The sequence below is a fragment of the Labeo rohita genome, chromosome 15, assembly GCF_022985175.1.
Source record: "Labeo rohita strain BAU-BD-2019 chromosome 15, IGBB_LRoh.1.0, whole genome shotgun sequence".
Lineage (NCBI taxonomy): Eukaryota > Metazoa > Chordata > Actinopteri > Cypriniformes > Cyprinidae > Labeo > Labeo rohita.
The window spans coordinates 23,163,971-23,183,809 of record NC_066883.1 but is presented as its reverse complement, the minus strand read 5'-3'; the positions used below and the strand labels follow the sequence as shown (position 1 = coordinate 23,183,809).

General features: G+C 36.9%; 1 protein-coding gene across 1 annotated transcript; it reads left to right on the top strand.

The window, feature by feature from the left end:
* Nucleotides 1-808: 808 nt before the first annotated feature.
* Nucleotides 809-17,954, top strand: ccdc92ba (coiled-coil domain containing 92Ba). Its single transcript, XM_051128599.1, has 4 exons — nt 809-1,885; nt 4,532-4,664; nt 6,406-6,453; nt 11,572-17,954. Exons 1-4 carry the CDS (start codon nt 1,874-1,876, stop codon nt 12,261-12,263), a joined length of 885 nt encoding a protein of 294 aa, XP_050984556.1. The 5' UTR covers nt 809-1,873; the 3' UTR covers nt 12,264-17,954.
* Nucleotides 17,955-19,839: the final 1,885 nt, after the last annotated feature.

Genomic DNA, 19,839 nt, shown 5'->3' with positions numbered 1-19,839 from the left:
AGGTAGTAAGGACATTGTTAAAATGGTCAATGTGACAGTGGTTCAATCTTAATGTTATAAACCCTGTTATGAAGAATACTTTTTGTGTGCAAAGAAAACAAATTTATTTAACAATTTCTGCTCTTCCTGTCATTCGTGAGAGTACCAGGACCAGAGAAAGCTCTTGGATTTCATCAAAAATATCTTAATTTGTGTTTCAGAGATGAACGAAGGTCTTACGGGTCTGGATAATATATATCCAGACCCGTAACATAACATAATCTGCCATAGGGAAATAAAGAGAAGAATATCGAAGTGCAGTAAACTGTAAAACAGTTTGCACTAGAAGCCAGTGTGTTCATAATTAAGATAATACATTACAATAATATGGTAAGACACACCAGTTTGCAATATCAAGCTGCAACTAAAAATAGCTGGAAGTGGATGAGACCGGAAGCCAGACACAAAAAATGTACAAATGGCTGCACCCACTCTTATGGGAAAAATAAGGTGGATAGGAGAACAGTAAAAAGTAAAACGAGGGCATTTAGAGGGTTTGCACTTATATCACGATTTCGTCAGTTACCCGGATGCGCGACCATATTGGAGATACTCGGATGTAAACAACAGCATGGATTGCACTGTTAATGTACTACTGAATACGTTTTTCTGCTAATTTATATTGTCTAAACCACAAAAAACACGTGTGGACGCTGCTAAATCGTATAGAAAAGGAGTCAGTAAGCAGGATTATAATTAATGTTAACAGGTGGTACACATACCAGCAGTATTAATTAAGATATGCTCCTAACATTTCACCTACCTGACCGGAAATGATGAGAACAAACACAATTCTTGCCCTGGAAAACCGTGGTTCAGTTTGGCCAACAACAAACGCCTTTTGTTCCTCAGACAGTTTTTTTGCAGCACTCTTCTTCTTGATTTGTTGTATGTTTTGGCAGCCTATAATACTCCAAATGTTTTTCCCGGTCGGACCGATTAGTACAGGCCAAACATGACAATAATTGACGATTTTCAGCAACAATAATCCGCAAAATATGCGAATATGACGCTTCTACACATTCTGGCACGAGACAAACCACCAAATAAACTCCACTCCGCGTTGCTTACGTACAGTATTGGGGTCGAAAAATAGCTATACTACGTAACAACAAACTAAAAACAAAATAAGAATGAACCAAAAAATAAAACAATTCAATTCGCATACTCTTGGTTCGAGACTTCAGCAATACAAACAGAGAACAGTCCATAGGCTAATTAAATATTCTTGGAACGCCGCTCATCCAATCAAATTCGAGGACTGGAACTAAACGTTGAATACTGTACTTTTCAGCTCAGTTTATTTAGGGATTTGTAACACATTATGCGCCTTAATTTAATGCACGACTGCAAGAAGCAGTAGAGGTGCACGTATGAGATGGGATGTGCCGTGGAGTTTTCCTCAGAGCATCGCTGTTTCCTCCATCAGTTGCATCATTGCCCTGGTACTGAAGGAGCCGCTTCCTGCTGCCTGTCATCGCGATGATGAGGATGATGCCGTTCAGCAGACGCAGGACACACGAGCACGCTTGTGCCAGCTAAACGTCGGGATCACTTTAATCGATCGTGACATTGTGGGATACAGCAATTGTACGTTGGCCAGGACAACGAAGGATTGAAATCTCGTCTTTCTCGCGAAACCTCTGCCGTTATTCTGGGGCAGATCCGTCTTTAAGTCTCCCTTTGAGATGTGTATTGATCTTTTTTAAAGATGTCGTCATCCTATATGTTCATGGGTCGGTTCTTTGAAGGGCAGAGATGTGGAAGTGAAGGAGCACGTTCATTCTCTTCATTATAACGCTTCATCTGTTGGATACGAATATAAGCCGCGCTAATGGAAAATACGGTGAGTGCTGGAGAATATTATGCGCAGTGTTATCAAAGGCTTTTATGGCCACGTACATGGGAAAGAGTGACGAATCAGGAGCTTATTTACGTTTAAATGTTTTACAGTGGGATGTAGTAGTATTACATAATGTGTCTGCGAGCTTGAATTGTTTCTAGTAACATCTGTGGGTGTTTATATTAAGCACAATGACGCTCAGAAGTTTCGTTTAACATTGTGCCACTTAAGATCACGTAAAAACAAATGTTAAAATTATAATCAAAATATTAATAATTTCTTTTTATAAAGGATATTGTAAATATGGTAATAATATAGCCTAATTTGTTAAGTTAGGATACCTAAAATGTGTTTAACAACCAAAATAACTTGTTTTATTCAAGTCAATAATATTATTTATTACAAATTATTATTATTAACGTGACTAGGTCACACCAACGAGTCATTTTAAGGGGTCAGATCAGGTAAAGAGAACAACTCAAAAGTTTTTGAATTTTTTTTATTAAGATGCATTTTATTTTTTATTTGATCTTTAATGTAGAAAAAGTAAATAAATTCTCAAATGAGTGATACTGGTACCTATAAAATTAAATAAATTATCATCAACTCACAGTTCATGTGACCATTTGTATAACTGATGTATGCCTAAAATAATATTAGGATTAGGATTATCAGGATGTATAATTAGATACTACAAAATAAGGAGAATTTTTAAATTTCAGGGTAATTTTTGTCATTTTGTTGGGATTTTGCCCCAAGCCCCTATTCATTTGTTGACTCCAGTTTCAACTGAACTGCTACTAAAATTTATGGGGCCCAGGACCAAACTGATGTGGGTGCACAGTCAGAAAATTCAGGAGCACTTCTGGTCAATAATCAAAAATTCTGATTAAAAAAAAAAAAAAAACAGCATTTTTTTTCCTTTGTAATGGCATTTTATTATGTATGTCATCTTTGCCAAATTCAAAAATGTATATTTATGAGCTTTTTAAACTTTCTAATTAAACAAATAGATTAAGAACAAGTAGAATAAGAAGTATAAGTTCAATAAAATCAAATCAGTATTAGCAAAATTAAATTGTACTACAGAGGTGGCACAGAAAATACAAAAGTGGTTTGTAGGTTAATTGACCCGTGCGGTTAAATTTGTTAATTAATGTTGAGATTAATGTTTTAAATATAAAAATTTGAATATAGAAATATTCAATGATGATTTAAATAACTGAAATTCTCATTTAAAAAGGAAACTAATACTGCCAGTAGGTGGCGGCAAGTTACTAATTTTATCACTGAATCATTCATTCAATTGATTCGTTCGAATGGCTGATTTATTCAGGAATAAAGCAAGTGACTGCATTTATGAATTGGTAATTGAATCATTGACTCACTAGATTCGTTTAAAAGTGCACATTCATTCATAAGCGCTGTGTTTGATTAGAGATACACAGTAGCTCAACTGTGATTTTGTATATTTTTGTCAACCAAATAGAGCAAAATCACCACCTGGTCTCGTGACAGAAACGTACCTGTGGGAACATTTTCGTGAGAGGCGAAATACGTACCAATAGGTACATATTACTGCAGTTTCCAACAGAAATGAACGCTAGAGGCGTTGTAACAGCAAGCGCTTGTAATCGTTTTTATACACAGTTATGATTACAGCTCCATATGTCACTTTCTGGACATAACAAGCTTGCTCAGTAGCTCAGCTGGCATGGAACTGGATTAAGATGCGAAATCCTTGGGTACGTATATAAACATGACTTACGATGAAAGAGCTAAAATTTGAGAGATCAAAAAACAAGCTAAAATGGAATGCTTGCAATTGCATTTTTATGTCACATTTGCTTTTGTTCATACTATTAGGTAGGTTTAGTTCATTGCCATCTAACAAAGTTCCGTTATAATAACAAAGCTCCTTACACTGCACAAAGAATCTCTTAATTACACCCTGTCTATACGTTTTTTATAATGAGAGCAGCTTGCAGAACTCAGCACTGAACAAAACTCTGGTGTTTTGAGCAGTGAATAACATTGTGCTCAAGGAATCAACTGATATGTCTGATACATTACTCAACACCACTCAACACATTGTAAGTAGAAACCTTCGATGCTCCCCTGATCGCAAACACAAATATGCTGATCAGGTCAGTTGCACTGGCGTTCCTAAATATTTTTTCGTAGTCGCACGCAGTAGTTTTCACATTGTGGATGTTTCACTAATCAAACACCCTTGATTCAGCTCATTAGTAAAGACTCCAAGGCTGCGTTTCCCATAAGCGTCATAAGCCTAAGTTTCAATGGGTATACAATGTACTTAAGCTTACGATGCTTTGGGGAAACGCAGCCCAAGATTTCAAATATGTATGTCCATGAGAGATACATCGAAAGAGTGCACTGTTGGGGGTACTTCAAAACCCACTGCTGAAGGACCTTAGTGTGCCCCTCTTATTACAGCTCCCTGGACTACATTCTCATTTGAATATGTTGCACTGCAACACAAAATATTTGATATAAGAAGTCATTTTCTAATGGTTTTCCATTTCCTCACTGATGAGAGTAATCATGAAGTGAGAGAAAACTCTGATGCTCTGATATAAATGGCTGATAATTAATTTATTAAATATCCCTATTTTTCGTTTGTTAAAGGGGTCACAGATGGTTTCACTGGAGCGGCAGGTGGAGAGTGTGGAGAGGAGCATTGTGTTCCTTAGACAGGAGCAGCTGTCTTTGCTGCATGGACTACATCTGGAGATCCTGTCCCTCCAGAAACGCTGTACAGGTATGTGTCATGATCATTCCCACAGTACATCCACCTGAATTTGATTTTGAGTTGTTGTACACACATGAAACAACACACATAAGCATAAATCACACCTAATTCGATGTCGTTCCAAAAATAATGTCGGCACACGATCTAATTGTGTTGCCTTGCCCTAGATGCACAGATCCTGTGCAGAGGAGAGCAGGGTTACATTGCTCTCTTTGATGGCACAGGCTGCACAGAGAGAACCACGGGTCAATAGCTTCCTGTCAGTGCAGGGTTTGTGTTTTCCCTCTCAGTAATATAGGACACGGCCTTTCTACCTGAACATTGTGCTGAGCCAGCTAGGGCAGAAAAACCAGCACATTGCATATTCATCTTTTTGCTCTTCTGCCCAACCAATCATCCTAGTTTAAAGCCTTCTCAGTATCTGCAACACAGGAAGTCAGTTTTTCTTTTGCAACTCTTTGATATATATATGCTCAAATGTATATACAGAATATATTGTTCAAAGGTTCAGGGTCAGGAAGATTTTTTAATATTTTTAAAGTCAAACTCAACAATTATTTGTCAAAAATATGGTAAAAATAGTCATTTTGTATAATATTGTTACAATTTAAAACAACTGTTATCTTCTTAAATACACTACCAGTCAAAAGTTTTTGAACAGTAAGATTTTTAATGTTTTTTTAAACATTATGTTAATGTTTTTTTTCTGCTCACCAAGCCTGCATTTATTTGATCCATAGTACAGCAAAAACAGTAAAATTTTGAAATTTGAACTCTTCTAACTGTTCTTGTATTAAAAACAGTAGAATTGTAAGGTTTTTTTTGATGAATAGAAACTTCAGAAGAACAGCATTTATCTGAAATAGAAATCTTTCGTAACATTATAAATGTCTTTATCATCACTTTTGATCAATTTAAAGCATCCTTACTAAATAAAAGTATTAATTTCTATAATTCTATATTTTAAAAAAAAGATGTGTTTTTGAAAGGTACAAGTGTATAATGTTAGAAAAGCTTTTTACGTCAGATAAATGCTAATCTTTGGATCTTTCTATCCATCAAAGAATATTTTAAATATTTAAAATATTGATAATAATAATATTAATAATAATTAATGTCTTTTGAACAGGAAATCAGCATATTAGATTGATTTCTGAAGGATCATGTGACACTGTAGACTGCTGAAAAATTAACTTTGAACACATGAATCAAAGACTTGTTTAAAAAAACATTAAAAATATTACTTTTTTTAAAAATTTTGGACTTGTAGTGTATATTTTTTATTATATATGACAAAGCTGATGATTTTCTGCATAAGAATTTTTTTCATTAGTATCAGTGTTGAAAACAGTTGTTCTGCTTAATATTTTTGTGGAAACCATGATGATTTTTTTGTAATTATTTGATGAATAGAAAGTTTAAAAAACAGCATTTGTTTAAAAAAAATTTTTGAACAGTAGGGTACATGATATTGTGTAATTAAAATAAATTGGTTTTATTATTGCTTTTTTTACTTCTGCTTTTACTATAGTATTTGACTACTGCATTTTTAATCTGATACATGTCCAAATGAAATGTAAATGTGTATATATGTAGGGCACTAAACAATTAATTGAATCATATAAATGCAAAACCAATGCTAATACTAATTCAGGACTTATGGCATGATCTATAATAATTCTGGAATGTATCGTTTTCAGAATGCTCAGAAATACTTAGTGTATCTTTGTATTACTTTCTATTACTACAGAACTTACACAGGAACTCAACATGAAGCCCCCAGGCAGAAGTGAAGCAGGTGAGCTCTTTTGTCTTCCAAAAAAATGTTGTTTCATGTATTTGTGAGCTGAGTTTTTTTATTTTTAGCACGGGTGTTCAGTTGTACACAGCAAGAAGAACAACAGCAGTAGGTGTATTTAATACAACAGCATCTACTATCTAGGTTATATAAAGGTAGATATTGATATTTGTTACTCGATTACGTTTGAAAGATTTTGGCAAGCATGAAAACTCATTTACTCTGATAATAAATAAAATTATGCACTCAACACTTCTTTTGTTGTTACAATTCTATATAATCTGCTAAATTCAAGTGATTCGATTTGAGGCTAATGATTTTTTAACGACCGTGTGATTATGATTGAGATGATAGTTTATCTAAAACGCAAGCCAGTCGCACATTAAGAGGCAACTTATTGTTAAGCGGGAGACGCCTCCTCTACATACTGCAGGTCATCCCTCTCTCCTCCAGCCCGACGCAGCCTCATCCTCCCACAAATTGATCCTGCCTGCGTTTTCCTCCGTTTTTGCTGCACAGTCCCAGTGGGGGTGTCCAATTACAGCTTGTTTTTTTGCTGAGACAAAGTTGGGCAAGGAGACAGAGAGGAATAGCACAAGAAAACTGAGAATAGGCTACTGAGAATAGAGATTTTTAAATTATAATCACAGCTGGGGAGTTATAAAATCTTTGCCATAACGGGAATAAATACCTTTATTTTAAAGGGGTCCTATTATGCTCTTTTACAAAGTCTTGATTTTGTTTTGGGGGTGTACTAGAACATGCTCTCTTGCTTAGTGGTTCAAAAAACGCATTAGTTTTCACATAATTTACATTATTACAATACCTTTCTCCCCAGCCTGGCACAAAAGACTCGATTAATTTCGGGTTTGATGAAGACCCGCCTTCCGAATAACAAAATGTGTTGTTATTGGTTAGCTGTTCCAGTGCGTTGCTATTGGCGAACAGCTTAGACGGTGTTTCAGTACTGCCACGCAGCAGCAAGCAGCAAGTTCCGTGTACAACTGTTAGCGCAAGCTAGATTAAGGCGAGGAGGCCTTTATTGAGGCACTTTTTATTATGGATGCACTTTATTGGACTTGTTTTGGACTGATGAAGAGAAACACCCATCTATGCCGCTCTAAAGCTTGGGAGTGCCAGGATAATTTTTAATATAACTCTGATTAGCCTAGTCTAGTGCAAGTTTATGCATTTAAAAAAAAAAACGCGCTGCATCACTAAAGTTAGAGGCTAATCCCCCACCTCATCCCTACCCCACCCCCTAACCATTCGAATTTCAGTAGGCGGGATTTATTTATATAATATATTTATTCTAATGGGCCGCATTGTGACATCATAACATCCGGAAAACAAACGCTGTAGTCCAAAGGAGCCATTCATTTTAGTTCTTGAAAAGGGATTTTTAAAAAACAAAATACCTCCTTTTTGGAGGTATACTTTGAGATTTGTAACTTTGTAGATCTTTTAATGCCTAAACATACACACCACACACTGACTAAAATTCAAAACATGAAAAAGCATAATAGGACCCCTTTAGAGGGATAGTTCAGCCAGACATGAAAATTCTGTCATTAATTACTCACCCTCTGGTCATTCCAAACCCATTAGAGCCCCGTTCATCTTCAGGACACAAATTAAGATATTTTTGATGAAATCTGAGAGCTTTCTAAGAAAGAAGAAATTGTTGAATAAAGCAATTATTTTTGTTATCTTTGCACACAGAAAGTATTCTAGTAGCTTAATAAATTACGGTTGAACCACTGATGTCACATGGACTATTTTAACAGTGTCCTTACTACCTTTCTGGGCCTTGAACGTGTCAGTTACGTTGCTGTCTATGCAGGGTCAGAAAACTCTTGGATTTCTTAAAAAATATCTTAATTTGCGTTCTGAATATGAACGATGGTTTTATGGGTTTGGGACGACATGAGGATGAGTTATTAATGACAGAATTTTTATTTTTTGGGCGAATTCTTTAAGACACAATATTACTAATATTTCATGTATTTGTGCTTTGCCAGAAAAGATAATTCCAAACAAAGGTATAATAAACCTTTATGTTGCTGAGCAACACATAGAAGCACAGAATAATTGTGTCCGAGCGAATCGACTTACTCGTCACCTACTGACCTAACAATGTAACCTTAAGTCACTGAAAAATACACATTGCCAGTGCACATACTAACAGTATGTTCAGAACAAGACAAGGGGAGAAGTGAAAGATTTAATGCTGAAAAATAATTAAATGTGCTGTAACTGTGCAGTGCATTAAAAATAGAAACAGTTAACTGCTGCGTCGTGACTACCGAAGCCTGTTTACATTGTAATATTTCTTTGCTGTGAATGATTATTCATCTGAGATCAAACATCTGCATGTTTTGGATGTGTTAGTCTAGTCTTCAAAGAAGCCCAAAGGAATAAACACTGTTTGGAAATGATTTCATAATTTACAAGTACATAGCTTGCACAATGTTAGTATTAAATGAACAATACTCATCATTTTTTGATGTCTATCACTTCTAATCTGCACAAATGCCTTTGTCGACTGATTGTTGTCAACAGCTCGGTTTCATTACACACTCTATTAAAAGGGTCAGAGCCTGCAAAGAGTGAACTCAATGAGGAACAGTGGAGAGATCAGATTTAGGCATCGGATAACACAGCATTTTCTATACTCACATCATGAGCTCATCTCAGTCTGGACCCATGGGGTGGGACTGATAGGCTGGCTGTGAAATCAGGAGATTCTGGACAAATTGATAGACAGTACTGTGTGAAAAGCAAGCGAGACAGAAATAAGGGAAAGATGTTGAGCACACAGCACAAGGTCATCGAGTTCATTTGGATCAGGTGTGGAATGTCTGACACAGATTCCTGTAACTCATTTTCAGGCTACTTAACGTGTCATTTATTTAAAAGACATTACATTAATGCGAGCACAAAGACGCCTTCAACTGGAAAATACATGTTTTATCCTTCATTTGTTTTATTGTAGTTAAATGACATGTTATACGCCAGTTACTCTTTAATGCTTCTGTCTAATTCTATGGCAGATTTTCTTAATCATTATTTACAGTAGTGTTAGATATATGGAATTTACAGTAATATGAGAGTGATTTAAGATTTGTTAATACTGCAATATACAGTTGAAGTCAAGTTTACATACACCTTGCAGAATCTGCAAAATGTTGATTATTTTACCAAAATAAGAGGGATCATACAAAATGCACGTTATTTTTATATAGTACTGACCTGAATAAGATATTTAACATAAAAGACATTTACAAATAGTCCACAAGAAAAAATAATAGTTGAATTTATCAAAATAATTCTTAATACTGTGTTACTACCTGAATGATCCACTGCTGTGTTTTTTTTTTTTTTGTTTAGTGATAGTTGTTCACGAGTCTCTTGTTTGTCCTGAAAAGTTAAACTGCCTGCTGTTCTTCAGAAAAATCCTTCAGGTCCCACAAATTCTTTGGGGTTTCAGCATTTTTTGTGACTCATATGCAACTATTACAGAAGGTTCAAATGCTCACTGATGCTTCAGAAAGAAAAACAATGCATTAAGAGCTGGGGGGTGAAAACTTTTGAACAGAATGATGTGTACATTTTTCTTATTTTGCCTAAATATCATATTTTTTATTTACTTTTTTATTTTATATATTTTTTTATTTTCATAACAAGGGACTCATGAATAACTATCACTAAAAGAAAACAAAAAAAAACAACAACACTGCTGCGGATCATTCAGGTAACAATACAGTATTAAGAATCAATCATATGTAAACTTTTGAATGGGGTCATTTTTATAAATTCAACTATTATTTTCTCTTGTGGACTATATGTAAATGTCTTTTATGTGAAATGTCTTATTCAGGTCAGTACTACATCAAAAACAACATGCATTATGTATGACACCTCTTATTTTGGTAAAATAATTAACATTTTGCAGATTCTGCAAGGTGTATGTAAACTTTTGACTTCAACTGTATCTTTATGTCTATTCATTTAGCAGACACCTTTTTCCAAAGTGAGTTTGTTATTTTTTGTTGTGTGCCAGCAATTTACTTCATCCTTGCTTTATGCTTTGTGGGCACGGTAGTCAAGCCAGCTCAGGGAGGTCTTGTCCTAGACATTTAATGTGTCTGATAACCCTGAACAGATGGCACACCCAACCAGTAGCCAAACCAGAGTTGAGATTAGTTGATTTGGATTTGCTCAGTGACTCTGTAATCCTTGGGCACAGAAGAGCCTTTTGTCTACTTTCCTCTCCCACATCCACTTACCTTTTAGATCGCAGATTAGTGCGAAATTTGCTTTTACGGCTAAATCTGATTTTAGACGGAGGGGCTTGTTCATATTAGTCATGCCTGTTTCATATCACAAGGTGGATCATACATGAGATCATGCATTCATTTGTACAGTAGGAGTGTGTGGTGTTTAGCTTCTGGGTCTTCACTTTCTCTGGTTTATGTTCAGGCTGCATGTGATTCCCCTACTTAAAGAGACAGTTCACCCAAAAATGAAAATTACCCCATGATTTACTCACTCTCAATACATCCTATGTGTATATGACTTTCTTCTTTCAAACAAATACAATTGGATTTATATTAAAAAAATGTCCTGGCTCTTTAATATAATGCCAGTGAATGGGTGTTGAGACTTTGAAGTCCAATAAAGTGCATCCATCCATCATAAAACGTGCTCCACATGGCTCTGGGGGGTTAATAAGGGCCTTCCAAAGTGAGTCGATGCATTTGAAAAATAACTATATTTACAACTTCATAAACCGTAATTTCTAACTTCCTTTAACGGTCATTCACGCATTCACAAGAGAGTGATGTTCCAGTGGATGATGTAGCAAGCTCCAGTGAGAAGTCATGAATGTGGAAGCACAGAGGAGAGAGCAAAACAAAACACTGGTCACAAATTAGGAGTACAAACTGAGGATTTGTAAAGAAAAATGTCAAAGGATTTCGATAAGAGGAGACTGGTTTTCCTTTGCTGTAAACAAAACTTGGTTCTCATTAAACTAGCATATTCTCACTGGAGCTTACACTACACACTGAATCATGTTTTATTACAATAAATGTTTCCATTCTATATGTGTTCCAGACGTGAAGGAGGAAGAGGAACAGCTGGAAGCCCGTTGTCGGGAGGTGGAGGAGCATCTGGAAGAGCAGCAGCAGATCCAGAGTGATCTGCGATGGGAGCTGAGCCAAAAATCCGTCCTGGTGGGTGCTCTCCGTGCCAGTCTGAAGGAAAAGGAGCGCCGTTTCCTGGAGGAATTAAAACACCGCAGCCACAGGACCACTGTGCTCAACACCGAGCTGCAGAAGCAGACAGAGGCGGCTGCGTACCTGTCCTTCCAGCTGCATTCAGCCAAGCAGAAACTCCAGCAGCAGAAGCAGCAGCAACGCAGGAGGCCGGCCCAGCCCGATGCGGAAAAGCCTCCCATGCACCCTTCGCCTCAAGCCAGCGCTAGCAGCCCGACTACGATTAAACCTAAACGACGGAGCTCGAGCCGGCCGTCATCACACCTTCGCACCGAACGCGCTAGGGAATGTGTGCCGCGCGAGAGGGTGACGGGCCCCGAGGAGCCTATGGCCATGCCTGACCCCGCCCTCTTCCTCTACCCCTACAGACACAGATCCCGGCTCCGCCCACCACATAGACACGCCCTGCAGGAGGCGGAGGGGGAGGAGTCAGAGGAGCTCGATCAAGGAGCTTCTGTAAGCAGACTGGCAACAACAGTAGCTAAAGCCACTGCGACCACTGCATCCACCACAGAGAACAACGCTGAATAAGCGTTTCTTTTACAGTTCGACCTGCTTGTTTTTATGATATCTAAACCTGAATTGCACCTTGAGCCCCCTTGGGAGAACCTTTGCATTATGACAGTGACAGAAATGTTTATATTTGCAATACGGTTTGCTTTTTTTACAGTTTGCACATGCAGTGATTATTAGACTGAGGAGAGATTTTTGCTTACGTTCTTATGGAACCAAAATCGACTCGTGTTTAGGTTGCTGTAAAGCATTTTTGTAATCAAAAATGACCCTGAGGGCCTCAATACACAAACATGAAGTGCTTCATAAGGCCTGTTTTATGCATCCTGCATCTAGTTTTTCTCTGGCTATATTAACTGGTTACAGCATTCACACTGACGTTTGTGCCGCTCATACATTACTTTCATAATAGACAATGTTGTTAATGTAATTTTCAGTCCAAATACATTTCGCTCTGCAGGACTTGGATTAGCTAGGTATAGATAGGTAGATATTTAAAGGTCCACTGAAGTGCTTTGAAACACACGTTATTCCATGTGTTGACATAATTTCATTGTAACAGTAAGACAGGGCGGGACATATCAAGCAGGCCCGCCTCCTTTTTTGAAATAGCCAGTAGCGTTCTGTTTATTTCACAGCTTGGACCAGAGCTGCTGAGCTCGGTAAAGCCACATTTAACAACTTCTGACAGCCATAATCTCATCCATATCACTATAAAATACAGCATTCTGTGTAGAATTCAGACGGGTCCGATACATTTTGTGATCTGTGCCAACTCGCACATATGATCCACCCCCTGCTATTGTGTCTCTGGGCTGGAGCAGACTATGTGAACCACAGCGCAAAACCAGACTTCTTTCGCACCAGTGGAAAGAATATTTAAACTGTCTAAATCGTTCCCTATCTCTTATGTAGTGCACTACGTGCCATTCACCGTACATGAAAATACTAACTGTGTGAACAAGTGACCGATTTCAGCATGTATTTATAGTGTAGGTGATGGGACGCGTCTGATTCTAGAGAGCATTTAATTGGACAGAAAGTTTGATGAGACGTGCAGGGTGATGTCATTAAAATCGTTGATCCATATTGGCTGAAGTTAGAGACTTTTAAGTTGAATGCTTATATCTTATAAATGCGAATTTTGTCATTGTTTTGGAACACACTAGTTTATAGATGATCTTAAAGCTAACATATTAATTCTAAAAGCCAAAAAACTTAAAAGTCACAATGAAATGGAAGTAGCGGCTTTTCTTCTGTATTGTGATGTACACCCAAGTGTAACATGTTATAGAAATAGAATGAAATGCAGGGCGGGGACTTGGTTCTAGCCAACCGTTGTCATTGGGAATTTGAGACATGGCCGTTGCTCTTAAAATTAATTTTGGAGCGGTGGAATTTAACCCTCATGTCATTCTAAACCCGTAAGACCTTCATTCATCTTCAGAACACAAATTAAGATATTTTTGATGAAGTCAGAGAGCTTTCTGACTCTGCATAGACAGCAACGCAACTACCAAGTTCAAGGTCCAGAAAGGTAGTAAGAGCATTGTTAAAATAGTCCATGTGACATCAGTGGTTTAACCGTAATTTTATGAAGCTATGAGTGTGCAAAGAAAACAAAAATAACAATTCTATTTAGCAGCTTCATCAGAAATATCTTAATTTGTGTTCCGAAAATGAACACAGGTCTTACAGGTACATGAGGGTGAGTAATTAATGACAGAATTTTCATGATCTTAACCAGATTGTACAAAAATACTTATCATTTTTCTATTAAATGTCAGTGAGCACAAAATCGATTGAAATTGTGTAGTTTAGACAGTATTAGACCTAAATTAATTTACGCTGTGATCACATTAAAAGAAAGGTGTAAATACATCAAAGACTATATTGCTGAGTGTGAAAACCCATTTTTAGGTGGTGCTGAAGGAATTCTAATTGCTTTTAATAAAAAAGCAAATGGGTTTTCATTATACACAGTCAGCTGCGTAAGTAGCCTAGGCTAATATTTATAGAGGATTTGCACTTAACACCACAGTTTAGTCAGCTATCTGGATGCGTGGCCATATTGGAGATACTTGGATGTAAACAACAGCATGGATTGCATGGTACTACTGAATACATTGTTGCTAATTTATGATGTCTAAACCATGGAAAAAAAAGTGTGGAAGCTGCTAAATCATATAGAGAATGACTTAGTAAGCAGGAAAGGGAGCAATATTTTGACAAACTAAAGTTAATAGGGGATAAAGATACATACAAGTAGTATTAATTAAGATATTAGACTTATATTTAACTTACCTGACTGGAAACGATGAGAACAAACATGAAAGTTGTCAAAATTCTTGCCCTGGAAATCTTGATTCAGTTTGGGACAAACGCCTTTTGTTCCTCAGACAGTTTTTTGCACTCTTCTCCTTGATTTGTTATGACTTTTGTCAGTCTACAATACTCCAAATGTTTTTCCCAGTCTGACCGATTAATACAGCCCAAAACATGACGATAATTGACATTTTCAGCAGCAATAATTAGCAAAATATGCACGTTTTGTTCGGTTCAGTGGCATTGTTTACATTCATTGCTGCCAATATGGTGGATTAATGACGTATCGTGAAAACAAACATGCATTCAGCTACATAAGCATAAGCTTGCAGGGCAGTCGTCTATTCTTTGCCATTTCTCTTTATTCTGCTCTCGCAATAACAACGGAGCAATTTTATTAATCACTATCGATCAATGGCAGATTATCTATCAAAGTATTTCACCGGTTTATACAGAAATCTCTCATTTTACTTCCTGAACCCTGGTGAAAAATCCAGCATATGCTGGTAGGTATGTTTTGATGCTGGGATGCTGGTTAGGTAGGTATTGATGCTGGTTTATGCTGGTCCTTAGCTGGTTTATGCTGGTCCTTTGCTGGTTCATGCTGGTCCTTGACCAGCAACATGACCAGCAAAAACCAGCAAAGGACCATCTTAAACCAGCAAAGGACCAGCTTAAACCAGCATCAAAACCTACCTAATCAGTATTCCAGCATCAAAACATACCAACCAGCATATGCTGTTTTTTTCACCAGGGAAGAGAGCACTCAAACGTTTACATTCGTCTTCATTTCGGCTCCCGTTACTGAGGAGATCGTGAAGAAAGGAAATGACAGACTGGAACGCATTTTGAATGATCCGTCGATGCTTTTGAATTCAGTAAATGACGGAGATGTTATAGTTAGCGCCTCCTATAATAAAGTGCTGATTAGCATTTTGCGCGTAGGCCTGCGTGCGATCGGAACTCTGAAGACGCATTTGAATGAAGGTGTAAATGCAGTCCAGTTAAGATCTGGATATTAAACGCTTTCGTTTCAGATCACACCGCAGAAAACACGTTTAAAGTCAAGGATAAATCTATTCATCAACACAATATTTAGCAGTATAGGCATTTATGGAACAACATACATAATGTTCTTCATGTATCCTGTCATAAATGCACCTCTGAATTCTCACTTGCACACTTCCAACAACCATTTTAAATATTTAACCTTTATTAAAAGAAAAACGCCATGTCGTAACCCAAGAATCACTTTATTTAGAGCTGCTGAAGCGTTGTCAGTGTGAAAGCATGACCCTGCTGTTTACTTGCTGCAGACGCAGGATGTGCGAAACAGGCTTTAGTCAGTGTCCTTGTGAACTTGTTACTGCTGAGTCTTTGTTTAGCTCTTTTTTTTTTCAAATCTGTGTGCCCTTGTTGTGGAATATCTCATCTCAGATATTTCTGAATGATCAGGTTGTCTGTCTGGTGTCACCACAAGTGCACTCTCTCTCAGCCCTCCAGATGCGACGGGGATTTTATCCCCTAAATACCGTTTCAGTCAGATAGATAAATCCTGTGTGAATGAGATCTATACAGCCTGGATCATTTGCTTAAGTGCTTTATCTGGTGTACAGTGTGTTTATGTGTAGGCTTGTTGATTAGAAGAGAGTGGGCTCAAGGGTCAACGCGCCATTGTTCTGCCATCATTAAATGAGCCGGTGATGCCCAAAGGACTGATTAGCTTATGCTGCTTATGCTGTAATGTTTTTAGTCTGATGTCGCAGATAACATGTTCGCATATGTGTCGTTAGAATCACAATGCTGTTTGTTTTATAATTCGATGTGGGCAGGTATGTGTGCATATACCAGGAGCTTTGGGGATTTGATGACTAATAGCAATGTGAGACATATCGCAAACATATTAAGTGTTTGTATTGCTTGTAAATTCGTAATATGCAAGATGTGGTGTTGTACAAATCAAAGCTTAACTCCTGGTCTTAGAACTAAGAGATGGTCAGTCCATGGAAATGGACTGGATGGGAGTGACAGGCAACATTACCTTTCTTGACAACTAATAGACACTAATAAGTTTAAAGGAATAGTTCTCTCAAAATGAAAATTTGCTGATATTGTTTTCACCCTCGTTTATTGATGGACTTGAGCTGTTTGGATTACTTGTGGATTATTGTGATGTTTTTATCAACTGTTTGGACTCTTATTCCGACGGCACCCATTCACTACACAGGATCCATTGCTGAGCAAATGGATATAATGCTGGGCTTCTCTCAAATTTCTCTCAGATTTTCATTTTTAGGTGAACTATTCCTTTAATAAGAGGGCCTAATAAATAGGCTCTACCATTGAGGACCTTAAGTGTCACAGGGCTTGTGACAACAAACATCATTTTGCAAAATAACATGACGGTAAAGATTTAGTAGCACCTCTTTGCAAACTGAGCTTTTCTAAAGATATTTACAATTGTATGTGTGGTATTTCTCTTTGCTTTATTAGATCTGATGATCATTTTGCTTTGAATATTAAATATAAGGTTGTTAAAAAATCCAAATATGAACAGCAGCCCTTACAGGGATTGTTACTGAATGCATAAAATGTTTTTGTTTCATCTTAAAATTGTGTCTACTTCGACACAGCCCTAACAAAGTGATATTTGCTTCACTCAGGGTCTGAAACCTTATTTTGTAAATGTATATGCATATGCCTGACACTATTTAAAAGGCCTATAACCAGTTTTTGTATTGTATCAGTGCAGAGATAGGGAGGATTTAGAATGCAAGTAGGTTGTGTTAGACTGTGTGATACATCATATAATCACATTTTCAATTTAATGATTCATCTTGGAAACATATTGATGCTTATGAAATGCTTACTTGTTCTTAAGTTCTTTATAATTGTGATGCTAAAGAGATAAGCAATACTGCCTCACAAGATGACTTCAGCATATTTACAGCATACGTTTTTGAACATTGATGTGGAAACAATAATCCATAGATACAATACATGCACAATACTGTTTTTTTTATGTTTTTGTAGTCCCCATTTCCATGAGATGAACAGTGTGCTTATTAAGTTGATTTTATTTAGCTTTTGTGTCCTTAAGTATGGAATAACCTGTCTTCCCTTAAACTGACTGTTATGTGGTAGAGGTTTTAAAACCGCTATTCGATGAAAAGTGATTAGAACCAGTTTTCATGGGAAACTACAGTAATGTTAACACACTGTATGTGCATGTTTGGCCAATACCAGACATCATCATCCTGTTTCACAAACGTTTGGAAAGTCTTGAAATGTACACAGTAATTCGAAACTCTGACGACCCACAGAACATTGTGCAACAATAATGTGTCGCAATAAATAATCCACTGTTTACTCTAATATATGATTAAAGGGTTTTATTAAATCATAGTGTCAGTCCTTATTCATGGTAGTCAGTGTGTCAAGATCATTGACTTTAGAGAATAAAAAACGTATTGTTGTAGTGTCCTTCACAATACTTAAGGTAAATAAAATGCTGATCACTCTGATATGTAAAGCCATACTCAAGAAGAAACCTTAATTACATTTAAAGCCAGTTTTATAACCAAATAACAGAAATGCTACTAATAAAAATACTGGAAATGTGTTGACTCAATTGCATGGCAGTTTTACACATATTCTTTAAAAAAAGTTGTAAATAAGATTATTGGAGTATGTTTTACAAGAAAATGCTATTAGTCTTTGTGCTTCAAAAAGTTCAATGTGGTACTTGTGTGTTTCTATCAACTCATATGTGAAATTTAGCGATTTTTTCCCCTCAAGTAAATCCTAATCCTGAAAAAAGTTTTTTTTTTTTATGCCGAAGTAAGCCTATGAGTGAGACTTCATGACAACATGCAGTAAAATAATTTGGTAAGACACAACAATTTACAGTATCAAGCAGCAAAACGAGCTGTTTTGTACAGCTAAAAATAGCTGGACGCAGATGAGACCAGAAGCCAGAAATTTACAAATGGCTGCGCCCACTCTTACGGGAAGAAAAAGGTGGATAAATACCATTTCATTAACATTTTTAGACATTTCCAAAATGCCTGAATCATGGTAGCCACAAACCAAAACGAGACATATGAAACTCAAATAAACACCTTTATTATTAAAACTCAGTTTAAAAAATGTAATAAAAACGTGTTACTAATAATATGACTTAATTTACATTATTAACAGTGGGCGCAGCCATTTGTAAATGTTATGGGTCTCCCTGCTGAAAAAAACAGCTAAAACCAGCCTAAGCTGGTTGGCTGGTTTTAGCTGGTCATCCAGCCTAGTCTTAGCTGGTCAGCAGGCTGGTTTTAGAGGGGTTTTGACCACTTCCTCAGCTGGTCAGGCTGGTCTAGCCAGGCTGGGAGACCAGCTAAAACCAGCTACTTTCATCTTAAACCAGCTAAGACCAGCCTAGACTGGTTTTAGCTGTTTTTTCAGCAAGGCTGGCTTCCGGCCTCATCTGCCTGCCAGGGTTGCCATGTTTTCACAACAAAACCTGCCCAACTGCTACTCAAAACTAGCCCAATGGCATTTCAACGGGGGGTCCCCCAGTAAAAAAATGCATTCTGAGGGGTAAAATACACATTTTTGGAGGGATTCCCCATGTAAAATTCGAATCCCAGTGACTAAATATCACATTACTGGGGTCGTTTCAACCCGCAAACATTAAAAACAACCTGCGGCAACTGTTAAAATAGCCCAATTCTTGACAATACTGCCACCTCCAGCTATTTTTAGCAGCACAAAAGAGCTTGTTTTGCTGAGATTGATATTGCAAATTGCGGTCTTACCATATTATTTCAATGCATTATTCGAATTATAAACAAACTGGTTTGTAGTGTTTTACCGTTTACCGCACGTTGTTATTTTTCTCCCTGCTTACTTCTCTACAGCTGCTAATGAACCGGAAGTCTCGCCCATAGGCTTACTTTCGCGTTGAAGAATGGATATATTTGAAATAATGGACGTTGTTACAAATAAAATAAAGAGGTTTTGTCTTCACACATCTACATTTATAGATAAAGTTACCGAGAATCAACATTACATTAATAATAATAATAAAAACACAGCTTTTTGTCATCCAATAATATTCCAAATATGGTTTCCAAAAAATAAATCCAATTATTGCTTAGTTTTGAAATGTATTCTACAATATTTATGCAATTATTTGTAACATTTTGTAAAATTATTACCGTACCGTTTTTAAACCGGATATTTCAAGATAATTGCTCGACCGAAAGTTACTGTTATT

Coding starts and splice junctions, on each gene's coding strand:
- ccdc92ba (XM_051128599.1), top strand. Junction 4,665..6,405: donor CCTCCAGAAACGCTGTACAG/GTATGTGTCATG, acceptor CTATTACTACAG/AACTTACACAGGAACTCAAC. Junction 6,454..11,571: donor CCCAGGCAGAAGTGAAGCAG/GTGAGCTCTTTT, acceptor TATGTGTTCCAG/ACGTGAAGGAGGAAGAGGAA.